The sequence below is a fragment of the Numenius arquata genome, chromosome 22 (genome assembly GCF_964106895.1).
Source record: "Numenius arquata chromosome 22, bNumArq3.hap1.1, whole genome shotgun sequence".
Lineage (NCBI taxonomy): Eukaryota > Metazoa > Chordata > Aves > Charadriiformes > Scolopacidae > Numenius > Numenius arquata.
The window spans coordinates 7830090-7845347 of NC_133597.1; the positions used below are offsets into that span (position 1 = coordinate 7830090).

At 59.6% G+C, this 15258-nt stretch overlaps 2 protein-coding genes across 2 annotated transcripts; one reads left to right on the forward strand and one right to left on the reverse strand.

Moving 5' to 3' along the window:
• Nucleotides 1-348: 348 nt before the first annotated feature.
• SIAE (sialic acid acetylesterase) lies at nucleotides 349-6021 on the reverse strand. The gene is made up of 10 exons (XM_074162447.1): nucleotides 5972-6021; nucleotides 4230-4394; nucleotides 3033-3196; nucleotides 2812-2950; nucleotides 2534-2717; nucleotides 2130-2239; nucleotides 1906-2039; nucleotides 1507-1661; nucleotides 1234-1429; nucleotides 349-1152 (listed from the first exon to the last, which is right to left on the reverse strand). The coding sequence occupies exons 1-10, from the start codon at nucleotides 6012-6014 to the stop codon at nucleotides 859-861; spliced, it is 1584 nt and encodes a 527-aa protein (XP_074018548.1). The 5' UTR covers nucleotides 6015-6021; the 3' UTR covers nucleotides 349-858.
• Nucleotides 6022-10893: 4872 nt separating this feature from the next.
• Nucleotides 10894-13343, forward strand: NRGN (neurogranin). The gene is made up of 2 exons (XM_074162452.1): nucleotides 10894-10963; nucleotides 13137-13343. Exons 1-2 carry the CDS (start codon nucleotides 10949-10951, stop codon nucleotides 13341-13343), a joined length of 222 nt encoding a protein of 73 aa, XP_074018553.1. The 5' UTR covers nucleotides 10894-10948.
• The last annotated feature ends 1915 nt before the right edge of the window (nucleotides 13344-15258 follow it).

Sequence of the window (15258 nt, forward strand, 5' to 3'; positions counted from 1 at the left end):
TCCTGCATTTGGGTTTCCCCTTCTTATGTATGATTTTCCAGCAAAAAAAGGTTAAACAATCATTTTTTTCATTCAAGGCCAGGCTGGATGGGGCTTTGAGCAACCTGGTCTGGTGGGAGGTGTCCCTGCCCAGGGCAGGGGGGTTGGAACTCGATCATCTTTAAGGTCCCTTCCAACTCTAACCGTTCTGTGATTGTGCAGAGACTCTCTCACGTGTCTTAATCTGAGCTCTGGGTGCCATGTTGCACCTCTTCCACACAAAATTCCCTGCTGTTACAGCGGGGCGGGGACGGAGGACTAAGGGATGCGCCTCTGAAGGGAAAAAATTATCCAAGAATAAAATGAGCTGGTTTATTACCTATTTATTAACACAGGGAGGTGGAAGGCCACAAAGCAACGTGCCTGCTGCAACTCCATGTCCCAGCCCCAGCCTTAGCATTTGGTTGTGGGGGATCGTTTGACAGAGGTTCTCTCTCCCCATCCCCACCCCACAGAGGGAGGCTGGTCCCTGGATCCTGCCAGCACCCTGCCGTGAGGGTCAGGGTGCCCCGACAGGTCCGGGGGGGGTCCAGGACCAGCTCTGTGTGCATGGAGGAGCAGCAGTGAGGGGTTAAACTCCCATCCCTGTGTCCTCCTGCTTGTCTTAACATAATTTTTCATACATTTCATTTTAAATTGGCTTGCTTTATAATTTTTTTTTTCCCCTGCAGCCTTGACTTCAGGCCAAAGAGGAGCAGGAAAGTGTTTAATTAGTAAGACAGTAATCAAGCCAGCCGCCTCCCCGAATCGGAAAGGCAGGATGCCAGCAGCCCCGAGCCGCTTCGCAAAAGGTCTGAGCTCCCTCCGCTGTGCCCTTGCCTAAATCCCGTGGGAGAAGCTGGAGCCAGGGAGCAGAAGCAGCTCCCTCTCTGCAGGGGGCTTGGAGTGCCCTGGGGTTTCCCCCACAGGCAGGGCATCCAGGATGAAGGGGGGTGCAGGCAGCCCCTGGGTGTTGTAGAGGGCACAGGACTGGTACTCGCAGGGCCACTCGGCCCAGGCGTAGCGCAGGGCTAGCACCAGCGTCCCGCAGCCAGCCAGGGCCAGTGTCACCGTGTGGGACCCCACTGCCACCACGGATGCTGGCAGCCACCTGCACGGCGTGGAGCAGCAGACCTGGCGGGGGGAGAAACCTCTGTCAAGGCGGGGGCTTCCCTCTTCCAGCCCCAGGGGGAAGCTTTCCCCAGCCCTGCTCACCTCAAACGCCTGCGTGTCCCTCCGACGGCAAACAAGCTCCTGGCTGTAAGTGAGGTTCAGCAGACCCTTGGTCACCTCCAGGATGGCCTGGGTGGGATACGGGCCCTGGAAAACCACGTCTTTCTCCCCGTATGCCACAGCCCTGGCACCCAGCTGCAGCCGGTGGGCCACGTTCTGCTTGTCCCGGGGGTGGACACTGCCGAGGAAGAGGAGGGAGGTGTTGGGTTGGTAGCCCGTGGCTTTATCCCTGTGTCCCTGCCACCTGGGACTCACCTGCCGTAGGGCGAGCGCTCATCGCACAGGTCCATCGCCACGGCCATGAAGGTGCCGGGCAGCCTGGCATTGGGCACAACCCCCAGATCGGCTGTTTGGTGCCAGCGGAGACGGGCAAAGCTGTCGTCCGGGCTCTGACGGCGATAGGTGGACAACTGCAAGGCAGAGGAAGGGATGGAATTGGGGAAGCGGCGCAGACATCACTCCCAAAACTGGCTGCTGTGGTCCCTGCCCAGGATTCCGCACCCCGGAAGGATTTGTTCACGCATTTACAGCATCCTCTCCATCCCACTGCCTTGGACGTGCGAAAGGATGGATAACCCCTCCCTCCCCACACCAAGCGCCGCACCACCATCCCTGTGGGAGGGTGAGGATCCTGCCCCTCGTCCCCCCCATCACCTGCACGAAGCCGAAAGGGAGGAGAGGCTGCGTCTGCCCGGCCGATGCAGCATGGAAAGCCCAGCGCCAGTCGGCGACGAGTGCGGGGAAGGTGCAGTTGTAGAGGTCTGTGTGCAGGAAGGTATTGGCCTCGCCTGGACCCGAGAGAAAGGGGTCAGTGGGACAGCGTGGGGCTGCTCCGTGCCATGGAAGGTGGGGGGGGAAATTCCAGGGGGGGGGCTTACCCTGGTACCAAGCCACACCCCGCAGAGTCATGTTGAGCAGCGGGTGGATCATGGCATTCCAGAGCACGGAGGGCGTTTGTGGGCCAGAGAGATGTGGGTGGGGGGAGATGCTGGAAGACAAAACTGGGTTTAAGGGGGTGCAAAACGCAAGCTGGGGCTCCAGGAGCAAACCTCGTATGGGCAAAGCAAATGCTGCCCCAAACAGGGAGCACTGGGGTCCCCATCTTCCCCTGCCACCCCTGTGATGTGCCTAACGCTCTTGGCACAGGAGAGGATTTTACCCAGAGTAGGTAAAACGATGCATGGAGGGGACAGTGGGGCTCTGGGATGGGAAGGGGGTGATGATGCCTCCCAAAAGCAGCATGGTGTGGGGCGGAAGGTGTTTCCACTGCATCTTCTCTTACCTCCCTGAGTCCTCCGGGAGCCCGCAGGCCCGCAGAGCCCTTTGGGAGGACCAGGCTTCAATTGGGGTGCCCCCCCAAGCTGCCTCCACCAGCCCAATGGGGTACCCCAGAGCCTCGTAGAGGTAACGCCCCAACAGCCAGCAGACGGCCGAGAAGTAGGTGAAATTCCCATGGCCCAGGTTTTCTGGTCAAGAAACGGTAAGCTGCAAAGGGAAAAAAGGGGAGAAAAAAGCCATTTCCAGGCCTTTTTTTTTTTTTTGGAGGCACGTTGCACTCACCGGCTGTCGGGATGGACCATGGCAACTCAATGCGCTCCAGGTCCTCCAGCTCCACGTCGGAGCGGGCGGGTGCCGCGGCGAAGATGCGGATGTAGGAGTAGCGAGCGGCATCAGCGAGCTCCCGGCTGGCGTTGGCGATCTAGGGAAAGGTTGGGAGCGCGCGAGGCGCTTCCTTCCCTGCCCAATCCCTGCCTGATCGCCGCCCCAGCCGCGGGGCCTACCTGCAAGACCGTCATCACCATGTTGCTCTGCCCGCTGCAAAGCCAGACGTCCCCAAAGTAGATGTCCTGCAGCGTCACGTTCTCTGAGCCCTGCCTGGCTGTCAGCGTGTAGGGACCACCCTGATCCATAGGGTCCAGGACAGTTGTCCACGTCCCAGAAGGTCCTGGGAGAAGAAAATGGTCCTTATCTTTCATGATGCCTGTGAAGACTTCAAGACCTTCATCACAGAGGTTGGATGAGTGGCCAGCAACGGGTGGGGATGGACAGAAAATGAGGGAAAGGTTCTCCACTGCGGAGCTGGGCTGGGGAAATGGATTTTGGGAGCTCCCAGCCATCTGAGGGACCTTCCTCCTGCAGGAACTTAGGGGTTAAAAAGAAAATCTTGAAGACAAATGTGTGTCAGAGCAGAAGCTGCCGGGAGGAACTGGGATTACAGGAGCAGCTTGGTGTGTGTGACACTGAGATGTCTCCAGCTAATTTTAGAGGCGCCAAATCGAGGCGTAAAGATATTCTGCTGGAGCTTAGCGTGGATTTTCTGGCCTGGCTGGGGCCGGATCCTGCAGATCTCCTGGTAGTGGTGGATCATTGCTCTCTCACAAGACGCCTCCGGGTTCTCCAGCTTGTGGAGGAGCCCTTTAGGCAGCAGTTTCACCCCCAAAAAGGTGACGAGCAGCACCTCAAATCACTAGGCAGGGAATGAGGCCACCAGCTGAGATGCGAGGTGCCTCCAAGCCCCTGCAGCCTTGAGGAAGGCTCTGCCTGCATAGGCGACGTCCTTCAGGCCTTTAAGATCCTCCGAGGCGGGGGGGGATACATCAAAAAAAAGCAGCCAAGAGATTTCCCTGGAGATGGTTTTGACAGGGAGAAGAGCTAAATCCCCCCCTGCTCCCCTCCACAGCCTCAGCAGTTGGCTCCAGCCCACGCCGTGCCACCCTCTCCAGTGGCAGCTTGGCTTCCACGTGCCACTGGTGGGACACTCAAGTGAGGAAAGGCCAGCGCTGGCCGGGAGGGGGATGGCTGAACCCCACACCCCCAGATGTCCTGGAGAAGGGGAAAATGCAGCCCCAGGGGTGCCCAAACTGGAGATGTCACTGTCGCTGTCACCTCTGCAACCTCACCCCACCAGCAGGCCCCATTTGGCTCCTCAGCCACCAAAACCACCAGCCCCAGTTGCCCAGTGAAGGTCCAGGACTGACCTTTAACTTGTGCCGTTTTCTTCATGACGATGAGGCCACCGTTGCCAGAGAGAACGACGGTCACAGTGGCCCCCGGCTCCCCATAGCCCCACACCACAGCCCCCATCGGCTCCTTCTGCAACACCATGTGGTGGCCATAGTAGGAGGCGAAGCCAAGCATCACCCCTAGGATCAACAGAGAGCGCAAACGTCATCAACAAGAGGCAAAAAGCAATGAGAAAACCCCCTGCCATGGCCTCCGACTCCCTCTTAAATAGAGATTATTTCAGATCCTGCTTAATTTATAGTTTCCTTCACTCCTGGTCAACCTTAAGGTAGTTAAAAGCACTGAGGAGCTGAGGAAGTGGCAGGATTTAAAGTCCCCAGGAGAGGGAAGTCACCTCCCAAAGCACCAGAGCTTGTGTTACACAGTTGGGATACAGATTTTGGTGGGTATTTCTTCTAAAAACCGTATGGGAGCATCTCTGCCAGCCCAGCCTCACTAATAAATACATTCTGACTTATTTTTTGCCCTTGCAAAAAAAGTTTGGCGAGTGGTGGGGTGGGAAACACCGGGCAAAGGCACCTTCAGCAGGGAGGGAAGCAGAGGGCTCAGCCCTGGCACTCCCCAAAAGCCACATTTTTGGGGCTGTGAAAATAAAACCCCGCTAAAAAGGGGGTCGGGGCAAGGTTTGCAGGGCACGGGGGGGCGATCTGCGCAGTGAGCCCCATTGTAGCTGTCAACCCCGGGCTCACGGAGCCCCGGCTCCTCCACAGCTTTGGGTTTAACGAAGCAAAGAAACGATGTCCTCGGCCCCTCTGGAATCAGCCGCAGCACTGCTCCCACCGTCTCCTGCAACAAGGCTCCGGGAAGGACGAGTTACATAAAAAAAAAAACGAGTCGGAGGAGAGGAAAAAAATAAAAAATAACCCCCGAGACGCCGGGGAAGAGAGTGGAACTATAAAAAGCAGCTGGGAGGAGGGAAGGGAGGAGAGCCCACGAGACGCCACCAAGGAGCCGCATGCGACTCCCGCCTTACGTAAAGATCGTCCCACGGCAGCAGCAACGTGCCAAGGGCGTCGAAGAGGGGCTGGGGGGGTGCCAAGGGCATCAAAGAGGGGCTGGAGTGTGCCAACAGCATTGAAGTGGGGCAAAGAGGGTGCAAAGGGCATCAGAGCAGAGCGCTGGGGGTGCAAAGGGCATCAAAGAGGAGCCGGGGGGGCGTACCAAGGGCATCATGCAGGGGCTGGGGTGGTGCCAAGGGCCCTGAAGTAGGGCTCTGGGGGTGCCAAAGGCACTGAAGCAGGGCTGAGGGGTACCAAGGGCATCCATGTGGGGTTTAGGGGATGCCAAGGGCGCCCCAGCGGGGCTCAGGGCGTGCAAAGGGCATCAAAGTGGGGCTTGCGGGGGAGCGCCAGGGGTGTCAAAGTGGGACTGGAGGAGGCGGCGAAGGGCATCAACACAGGGCTGGGGGCAGTGCAAAGGGCATGAAAGCTGGGCTAAAGGGGCACCAAGGGCCCCGGAGCGGGGCTGAGGGGTGCCGAGGTCGCTGTGGTCGGGCTGGGGCGGGGGGCAAGACATCAAAGCTGGGCTGGGCGGGTACCAAAGGCATCCAAGTGGGTCTGGGGGGGGTGCCAAGATCCCCGAAGTGTGGCCCGGGGGAGGGGGCTACCAAGGGCACCACGGCAGGGCCGGTGGGGGGGTTGGGTGCCGAGGTCCCCGAAGCGGGTCCCGGGGGGGTCCAGCCCCCCCAGCCCTTTACCTGCGGCCGCCGGAGCCAGCGCCAGCAGCACCCACGCCGCCATCCCGCGGGCGTACACGGGGGTGAGGGCACGGACCCCGCCCCCCCGGCCACGCCCAGAGGGGGCGTGACCAGCTCACGGGGGCGTGGCCTGGGCACGGGGTGGGGGGGCGGTTGCTAAGCGACAGCGTCCTCACCACGGCCAGAGGCGGCGGCGTGGCCTGGCCGGGTGGGAGGAGCGGGGACAAGGGGAAGGAGGTGCGGGGGACCGGAGGGCACCAGGAGACACCGGGAGGACCGTGGGAGACCGTGGGGGACCCGAGAAACCGGGGGGGGAACCGGGGGGAACCGGAGGGAACGGTGCCCCCCCCCGCGCCCGCTCACCCCGCGCCCCGCCCGCGAGGCCGCCGCGCACGCGCCGTTGAGAGGGGGGCTGTGCGCAGGCGCGGTGGTCGGAGAGGGGAGCGCCCCCTGGCGCTGGCGCTGCCCGACACCTCGAGACCCGGGTTCGAGTCTCGGCGCCGCCCGGTCTGCCGCCTCCCGGTCGGCACCTAGCTAACCCCGGTTTTACGGCGGCAGGGGCCCCGGGAGAGGCAGCCATGTCCACCCCCTCCTCCAACGTCACCCTACGGCTGCCCGACGGCTTCCAAACCCTGCTGGAGGGGCTGGCGCTAGCGGTGCTGCGGGCACAGCCTGCTGATGTGGTGGCCTTTGCTGCTCAGCACTTCCAAAAGCTGCTGGAGCAGAGAGAGGGTGAGTGGCCCCGGCCTGGCAGCGCCCAGCCCTGCACCTCCATCCCCTGCCCCACGCTGCAACGCTTGCCCATCCTGCATGGCATCATGCCTGTTGCTGTGCGCCCACTGCTCAGGGCGGCAGGCCTGACGATGTGCCCATCACCCATGGTGTTACTCCTGCCCCGTGCGTCCATCACCCAGGGCATCGTGCCTCCCCCATGTGCCCGTTGCCCAGAGCATCAGGCCTGCCCCATGTGCCCATCATCCAGGGTGTCAGGCCTGCCCTGTGTCCCCATCACCCATGGCATCGTGCCTGTCCTGCGTGCCCATCACCCAGAGCATCAGGCCTGCCCCGTCTGCCCATTGCCCACAGCGTTGTGTCTGCCCATCTGCCCGTCACCCCGGGCATCACTCCTGCCCCTCGCGCCCCTCCTAGGGGACGCTGCACCTTGCTCATCGCTCGTGCCGTCCGTCCTGCCCCGCGTGCCCATCCCTGGGGTGTCCGTCCTGCCCCGCGTGCCCATCCCTGGGGTGTCCGCCCTGCCCCGCGTGCCCATCCCCATGGCGTCAGGCCCACCCGTCCCAGCTGGCACCCAGCCTCCTCTTCCCCCAGGCAGCTCGGCTGACCCGGTGGCACAGGGAGCCCGGCAGCAGGACCACATTCTCCCCCAGCCCCACTTCCAGGTGGGCTCCCCCCATCCTTCGACCATCCCCCCGGAGAATTTGGGGTGCCTGGGGTGAAGGGCCGGGAACCCCCCACCCTGGTGCCCCCCCCCCCCTTTGTTCCACACCACCTAAATTTTACATTTTCCTGCAGGACAAGGAGAAAGAGGACAAGGAGAAGAAGGAGGAGAAGGCGGGGAGGACGGGCATGGTAAGAGACACGGCACCCGCACCCAAAATGGGGATGTTTGAGCCCAAAAAAGCATCGAGAGGAGCTGCCAGCACCAAAACACCGTGATTCCTCCCTAGAAATGCTGCAGAGAGGAGCAGACCCCTGGGGGAAGGGGAGTGTGCGCCCTCGTAACCCTCTTGAAAAGGGTCACCCCCCGTGGGATCTGCCCCAAATGCCCCATTTGCCACCAAAAAAATCCCAAAATGAGATGGGATGACTCAAAAAAAACCCCAACCCCCCCTCAGTTCCCCACCAGGCTCCTGTCCTCCTCTGGGGAACGGGTGATGATCTCCCCCCACCACCCCCCGCAGTGCTCTGTTAATGAGAATTTTTCTTAACAAGGTCCCCGCCGTTATTAGCAACTCTCACCTGAGACTTATTTTTCCCTAAAAAAATGGGGTTTAGGAGCCGGGCCGAGCGTGAGATGATATTTTAAGGCTCTATATTTAGGCCCCTGCTTCCCTGGGGGTTGTCAAAAATTGAATAGCGTCCCCGCCTGAAGGAGGGATGTGACATTGCTCCTCTTCCACCTCCCCCCATCCAAGCGCTGAGATGCCCAGAATTTTGGGGAGCCCCCCCCCCCCCAATCATCCCATTCCAAATGGTGACATTTGGGGTTTTTTCCCACCCGGAATGGTTTCAAAATCCTGACTGCCATTGAAAAAATAATTTAAAAAAAAGAGTGATGGGATTTGCAGCAAAACTGGCTGTTCTTTTTTTTTTTTTTGGAGGGGGGGGGACACATGTTCACCCCGTTTCCCCCCCCCCCCATTCCTGTTTTTCCCCACATCTCTCACCCATGGGGGCGGCTTCCCTGGGAAAAACAGGAAAGAGGGATTGAGAGGGGGAAATAATCTGGCGGGGACCCTGCAGTGGGGCTGATGCCAACCGGCTACACTGTGACCCCCCCCGGCACCGGCTGCCGGCTCCCGCTTCGGCAACTGGAATGCTGCCCGCCCAGGGCACCTTTCCAACGTCAAATTTTCCGTATTTTCTTGGGTTTTTAAGGATTTTTTTAACACCTCGGCGCCACCATCTCAAACGGCGACGGCGGGATGTTTCCCACCCACAGCACCCATTCCCCCTCTTCCAAAATATGTCTTATTTTATGGGGATTCGGATTTAGGAGGTGCTGGAGCACCTGGAAAAGCATCACCCCAATATTCCACATCGCCCCCCACTGGGATGGGGTGTTTTCTGGGATGAAGGGCCCTGGGGAAGGAAAACACAGAGCCTGGAACGGGCTCAAAACCCGCCGTTAATGATTAGAAATGTTCTGGCATTTGGCGTCCCTCCTCCGCAGCCGCAGCCTGCGGGAGACGCTGGCACTCGGTGGCTCTGCCAGGACCGGGGGACCATGGCCCAAGCAGATTTTGGGAATTGGGGGAACCTTGTGCCATGGGAAAAACAGGGTGCTGACCACTCTTCTGTGGGAATTGCTCCCATACCCGCCGTTTTTATGCAATTTGGGGTTTTACCAGTAACAGGATGATCCTCTCAGCATTTTGCATCCTTTTTTGGGGGCTAATATTCCCAGATCCCTGATGCACGAGTCACCTCAAAATCCCTCCCCCCAAAATGCCCCATCTCCCCTCACCACAGCGGGCAGTGATGGATCTGGAGGGTCTAAAAAAAAAAAGGGAAAGGGATCGTTTTCCCCTTTAAAAATCCTGGTTGAGACTTCACCTGGAAGCTGGAGCAGGGGTTTCTGGAGCAGAGCGATTTTTGCCCCCCCTGCTGCTGGTGGGAAGAGGGATGGGATGGGATTGGGATGGGGTGGGAAGGGGAGCAGGGTGGTCTGGTTGCCGTGGGGAGCTGGGGGTGTCAGGGGGCAGGAGATGCGGCCTCTGTGACAGAGATGGAGATGTGGATGGGAACAGGGATAGGGCTGTTGATAGGGACAGGGATGAGGATGATAAAAGGGATGGTGACAGGGATAGGGATGGGGACAAAGATGATGATGGGGTTGAGGCTGAGGATGGGGACAGGCATGGGGATGATGAAGGAGATAGGGCCAAGGATTGAGACAGGGATGGGGATGATGACTGGGATGGGGACAGGGATGATGGTGAGGATGGTGGAGGTGATCGGGATGGGGACAGGGCTGGGGACAGGGCTGGTGGCAGCAGTGGGAAAAGCGATAGTGCCAGAAATGGGGACAGTGATGACAATGGGACAGGGATGCTAACGGTGACGGTGATGCTGATGCTGATGCTGGTGCTGTTAAAGAGGAAGGTCGGTGCCACCAGACCCCTGAGCAGAATGCTCAGGCCAGGGAGAGCAGCTCAACCCGACTGCATGGGCAGACCGGGGGGTGCTGGTGCCCAGCTGGGGGGGCCAGGCTGCGTTTTGGGGGCCGGCCAGAGCTGGCACCGGCGTGCAGAGCCCATGGGTGACTTATACTGTTGCTTAGCAACTCCCAAACCCGGATTGGAGGCGAGTGAGGCGGGCGACGCGGGGGGCTGCAGGCTGCACCCCTCTGCATTGCTCTGGGGGTCTCCCCTCTTTCCTGGGGTCCTCCCCATCTGGCCCTGGCACCTCGGCGTGGTCCAAGGGTGAAAGCGGGGTGCGCAAATAGCACCAAGGACTGCAAAAATGGCTAGGCTTGCAGGTTTGGCTGGAAAACACCCCAAATTTAGGGGGTGAGATGCTGCTGCAAGCAGGGAAGGGACCCCCCAGACCCTGAAAGCAGAGCCCCCTCCTCTCCGTGGAGCCCCAGATGCTCAGTGGGACCCTTTTTTGCTGTCCTCATCCTCACTGTCCTCATCCTCACCATCCTCATCCTCACCCTCCTTTGGGACCAAGCACTAAGTAGGTTGTGAATCTTTTGCCCCCTGTGCAAACAAACCCGGGGCGGGGGGGGAGAGCACAAACCAAGCCAAGTATCTCCCCCCCCTCCCCATCCCCATAAAAAAGTCTCTGCAAATTTCAGCTCGGCACCGTTAAACCTGCCCGGGCGAGGGGGGTTTAACGCCGAGGGCAAGACCCGAAAATACCATTAAATATTTGGTCGCCTCCTCTGCGCATAATTTTCTATGACACGAAACTCCGAGGAGAGCTGCCGGCTCCTTTAAGCCTTGAGGAGGGAGTTGGAGGCTGCGAAAGAAAATTGGAGGAGGCAAAAAAAAAAAAAAAAAAAAGAGGAGAAAGGGAAAAAAAAATAAATATAAGAAACACACCCCCCACACACACACCCCCCCCGCCCAGAGCCTGGCAGGGGTGTAGGGCTGATAGGCTCGCCCGGAGGAAAGCGCATTACGTAGGCAAGCGGCTCCGCTCAACTTGCCACCTGCGCCGAGAGAGTCGCCGGGGAAGCGAGACCCTGCTGGAGCCCCTCGCCCATCGCTGGCCACCCACCCGTCCTCCGCCATGGACTGCTGCAATGTAGGTCCCCCCCCCCCGCTTCGCTTTTCCCCCAGCATCTTGTTTTTCTGCATTTAATTTATTATTATTATTATTATTATTATTATTAGTCCCTGGCTGGAGTGGGGTAGGGGGACGGCAGAGGGGATTTTGGGGGGGGTGTGTGTGATGCTGTGATGGTTGCTGCACCCGAAAGCTCAACCAGCTCTGCGTCTCCCCCCACCCCACCCCGGGCAGTGCTGCTGCAAACCCCCAGGGCCATATTCCTGCTTCCCCGTATCCCGGGCTCCCATATCCCGGACTCCCAACAGTTCAGGACCCGTCCCACCGGGGCTGACAGCCACCCCGCACCCCGACCAGCATCCCAGTCAGGAAAGTCCCCCCCATCCCCAAATTATGCTAGACAGGGGGCTCTGCTTTGCTCCCTCCCCCCCCAACCCCCCTTCAGATTACTCTCTAGGTGGGATTGGAGGTTCCTTATGGATACAGGGATAAATTGGGGCAAGCAGGGGGCTGCACCCTTCCATCCTCACCCAGGGGTGAGCACCCCTTGCCGCCTGGGCACCAGCCAGCTCAGGGAGCTGATCCGTCAGAAACCCACATCCTTTTCCCCTCTTTTCTCCCTCTCCCCGCTCCACACCCCCTCTCCCCCCTTTCCCCCCATTTTTTTGCCTTTTTCACCCTTTTTCCCCCTCCTGCTCAGCCAGCGGCACTGAGAGAAACCCCCATCTCCCCTCCCGGGCACCTCCAGAGAGGCAAAGCCCACCCTGGATATAGGATTTCTCCTCCCTGGATATAGGATTTCTCCCCTGCATATAGGTTTTCTCCCCCTATATATAGGTTTTCTCCCTCTGGAAATAAATTATTCCCCTTGGATGTAGGATTTCTCCCCTGGATACAGGTTTTCACCCCCTGCATATAGGATTTCTCCCTCTGGATATAGGATTTCTGCCCTGGATATAGGATTTCTCCTCCTGGATGTAGGATTTCTCTCCTGGATACAGGATATGCCCCCCCTTATATAGTTTTTCTCCCCTGAATATAGGATTTCTCTCCTGGATATAGGTTTTCCTTGCCTGCATATAGGATTTCTCCCCCGAATATAGGATTTCTTTCTTAGATATAGGATCTCCTCCCCTTGGAGATAGGATTTCTCCACAGGATATAGGTTTTCCCCCCATATATAGGATTTCTTCTCCCTGGCTATAGGATTTCTCCCTTGGCTATAGGATTTCCAGCCATGGCTATAACATTTCCACCCTGGACATATCATTTCCACCTCGGACCCGTCACTTAAGCCACTACTGCTCTTTTGCTCCCCTCACCTTTCGCGATGGTAAAACAACCCAAGCAACTTTGCTGAGCCGTGGCACGCTCCGAGGGGAAGAGCATCCCCTCCGAATTCGAAGAGCATTCCCTCTCTGAATCTGCATCTTCCAAATACCATCCTCCCCCCCGCCCCCCAAAATCTCCTTTAAAGCTCTCCCTGAGGTGATGCAAAGCTCTCCCTGACCCCACAGCGCTGCTGACACCAGAGCATCCAACGCCAGCTTGCTCCCGTCTCATTTGTTCCCCCCCCCCCCCGCCCTTGACCTTGGCACCAGGTCCAACCGCTCCGGCAGGAGAGGAGTGGGCTGCAGTGATTTATTTATGGGGTAGGGGTTTTTCCTTCCTTCTGGCATCCTCCCTTCCCAAATTTCCTGGTGTTTTCAACCAAAGCCCTAAGCAGACATGCAGGAAGATGCAACAGGCTTTGAGGGAAAGGGGAAACTGAGGCACAGACAACTCCGTTTGGGCAGCGTGACCCCACATCCCCCCCGGTGCCAAAAATTCCCAACCTCTGCTCCCATGGATGTTCCTCTCCCTCGAGGAAGCAGGATCTGGCCCCAGCAGGGCTGTCTGGGGGCTGGCTGCTTGCAGCCAGGTGGTCTGGTTGGGGGGAATTTAGAGATGAACAGGGGGTGAAGCATCTTCCCCCACTGCACCTTCGCTTGGAAATCCCCTGAGACACCTGCAAGGGACCTTAACTTTTAGGAAATGGTCCTAATTTTTAGCAAAACCCCCTCATTTTTAGTAAAAGACCCTAATTTTTAGCACGGGGGGCTAATTTAGGACCTTTTTAAATGGATTAAATTGGGGGGGCATGCCCTTTTTGGGGTGCCACCAGCCATAACCCTCCCATTGCCGCTGGCAGGAGGGAGCCTGCACGAAGCTGGATGAGGACATCCTGGACATCCCCTTGGACGATCCTGACGCCAACGCGGCGGCCGCCAAGATCCAGGCTAGTTTCCGTGGCCATATGACCCGCAAGAAGATCAAAGGGGGGGAGATCGATCGGAAAACCAAGGACACCGAGTGCGCCAACAGCACCCGCGGCGGTGACCTCCGCAACGGTGACTAGGTACTCCCCAAATCTCCCTTATCCCATTCCCAAATTGGGTCATTTTTATAAAAGATGCTGCTCCGAGCATCCTTCCCCATGTGGATTGGGGATGGAGCATCTTTCCCTGGACCAGCTGGGGATGGAGCATCCTTTCCCAAGCCAACTGGGGATGGAGCATCCTTCTCCGTACCGATTCAGGATGGAGAAGGGGGTTCTTATTCCCAGGAGGTGAAAGCCCACGGGCAGGCGGCACGCAGGCAGCCCCTGCCTGCCCTAATTTTGGGAGCGCGCCGTAGTAGTTAGCATGGGAAGGCAAAGCCCTAGATTTGAATTGAATTTCTCCCTTAGCAACACCACCCCGAACGCCTCGCCTCAGCACATGCTATTTTTAAAAGCCTGTGTCACAGTCTCCTGGCAGGAAAAGGTAAATTTAAAAAGCGCCCACGGGTGCCGAGGCCGTGTGGCAGCGGAGCCCGGGGGGGTGGCTGTGCCATGCCGGCATGGCGAGTGGGCAACGGCCCCGGCTACTGGGAAGGCTGGTTTGGGGTGAGCAGCAGGGAGGTCTCGCTGCCAGAGCAGCCACGTGTGTGCGGCTGGTCTGGTGGGAATGTCACCGGGACGTAACTGGGATGCAGTGAGGGTGCAGTGGGGATGAACTGAGGGTGCAGTGGGGATGCAATGGGGAAGCAGCTGCCAAGTGCGGGGGCTGTGAAGCTCATTAGGGCCGTGAGGCTTGTTAGGGCTGCCTTGCTATATGGGCTGAGCGCGTGAGCTGGGTTCACCCCCTCCCACCAGTGTCCTCTGCCCCGGGGGGGGGGGGCCAGGCTGGGTGTCCTTCCTTTGGGGTGCCCTGGTGCTGGGATGGGGCTGGGTGAGAGCAGGCTGCAGGCAGGAGCAAGGGTGCAGGAGCAGGGCATAGGCAGGGCGCAGGCAGGGTGTGGGCGGCTGCAAGTGGGGCATGGGCAGGGTGCAGGCAGGGTGCAGGCAGGGTGCAGGCAGGGTGCGGGCAGGGCACGGAGAGGGTGCAAGCTGCAGGAGCAGGGTGTGGGAAGGGTGCAAAGAGGGCAGGGTGCAGGCAGGGAGGGGATGGGGCACAGAGAGGGTGCAGGATGCAGGAGCAGGGCGCAGGCGGGATGCAGTTTGCACCAGTGGGATGCAGGAGCAGGGCGCAGGCAGGGGGCAGGCAGGGTGTAGGCAGGGGGCAGGCAGGGGGCAGGCAGGGTGTGTGCCCAGCGCTGACCACTCTCTCCTTGCTTGCAGGGGCCTCCAGCCGCTCCCCGGACCCCCCTCGCCGCTGAGCCCCCCCGCCGAGGCCCAGGACCCCCCCGCTGCCCCCTGCCAGCCCCTGCATGCGCCCCCCGGGGTTCCCCCTGCCCCTGGCTTCCTCTCCCTGCCCTGGGGTCCCCCCGCCCCAATAAACGTCCCTGCCAGAGCCCCGGCCTGTCCTTGGCACCTTTCGACGTCACCCAGCGGAGCGGTGAGGTCACAGTGGCGCGGAGGTGGGTGGCCACAGGGAGGGGGCGGGTGATGCCCAGCAGTGATGTCATACTGTGCTGGTGTGTGATGTCACTGGCGGGTGTGACAGCGTACAGGCGCGCGTGACGGCACTGCAGGGCGTGCTATGATGTCACGCAACTGTGTGTGGTACGGTGTGACGCCGCTCCGGGGTGGGAGAGGGCTTGTGTGACACCCTGTGGCCATGGGCTGGGCGCTGTGACGTCATCTGACGGCTGGTGTGACATCACACAGGTGTGCGTGACATCACTGCTAGATGTGCTCACGGGTCTGGCGTCATACAGGCGCGAGTAACGTCACTGCTGGCTGCTTGATGGTGGGTGTGACATCACGCAGGCGCACATGACGTCACTGACGGACGTGCGGCAGCCAGTGTGATGGCTCCTCATGACATCACACCGGCCGCCCCAGGACGTGG

Bases quoted from the DNA above. Each gene is read 5' to 3' on its own strand.
- SIAE (XM_074162447.1), bottom strand. From the start codon at position 6,014: ATGGCGGCGTGGGTGCTGCTGGCGCTGGCTCCGGCGGCCGCAG. The intron at 3,197-4,229 runs GTCAGTCCTGGA...TTCTTCTCCCAG, and splicing joins GAAAACGGCACAAGTTAAAG to GACCTTCTGGGACGTGGACA. The intron at 2,040-2,129 runs GTAAGCCCCCCC...TCTCGGGTCCAG, and splicing joins GGGTGTGGCTTGGTACCAGG to GCGAGGCCAATACCTTCCTG.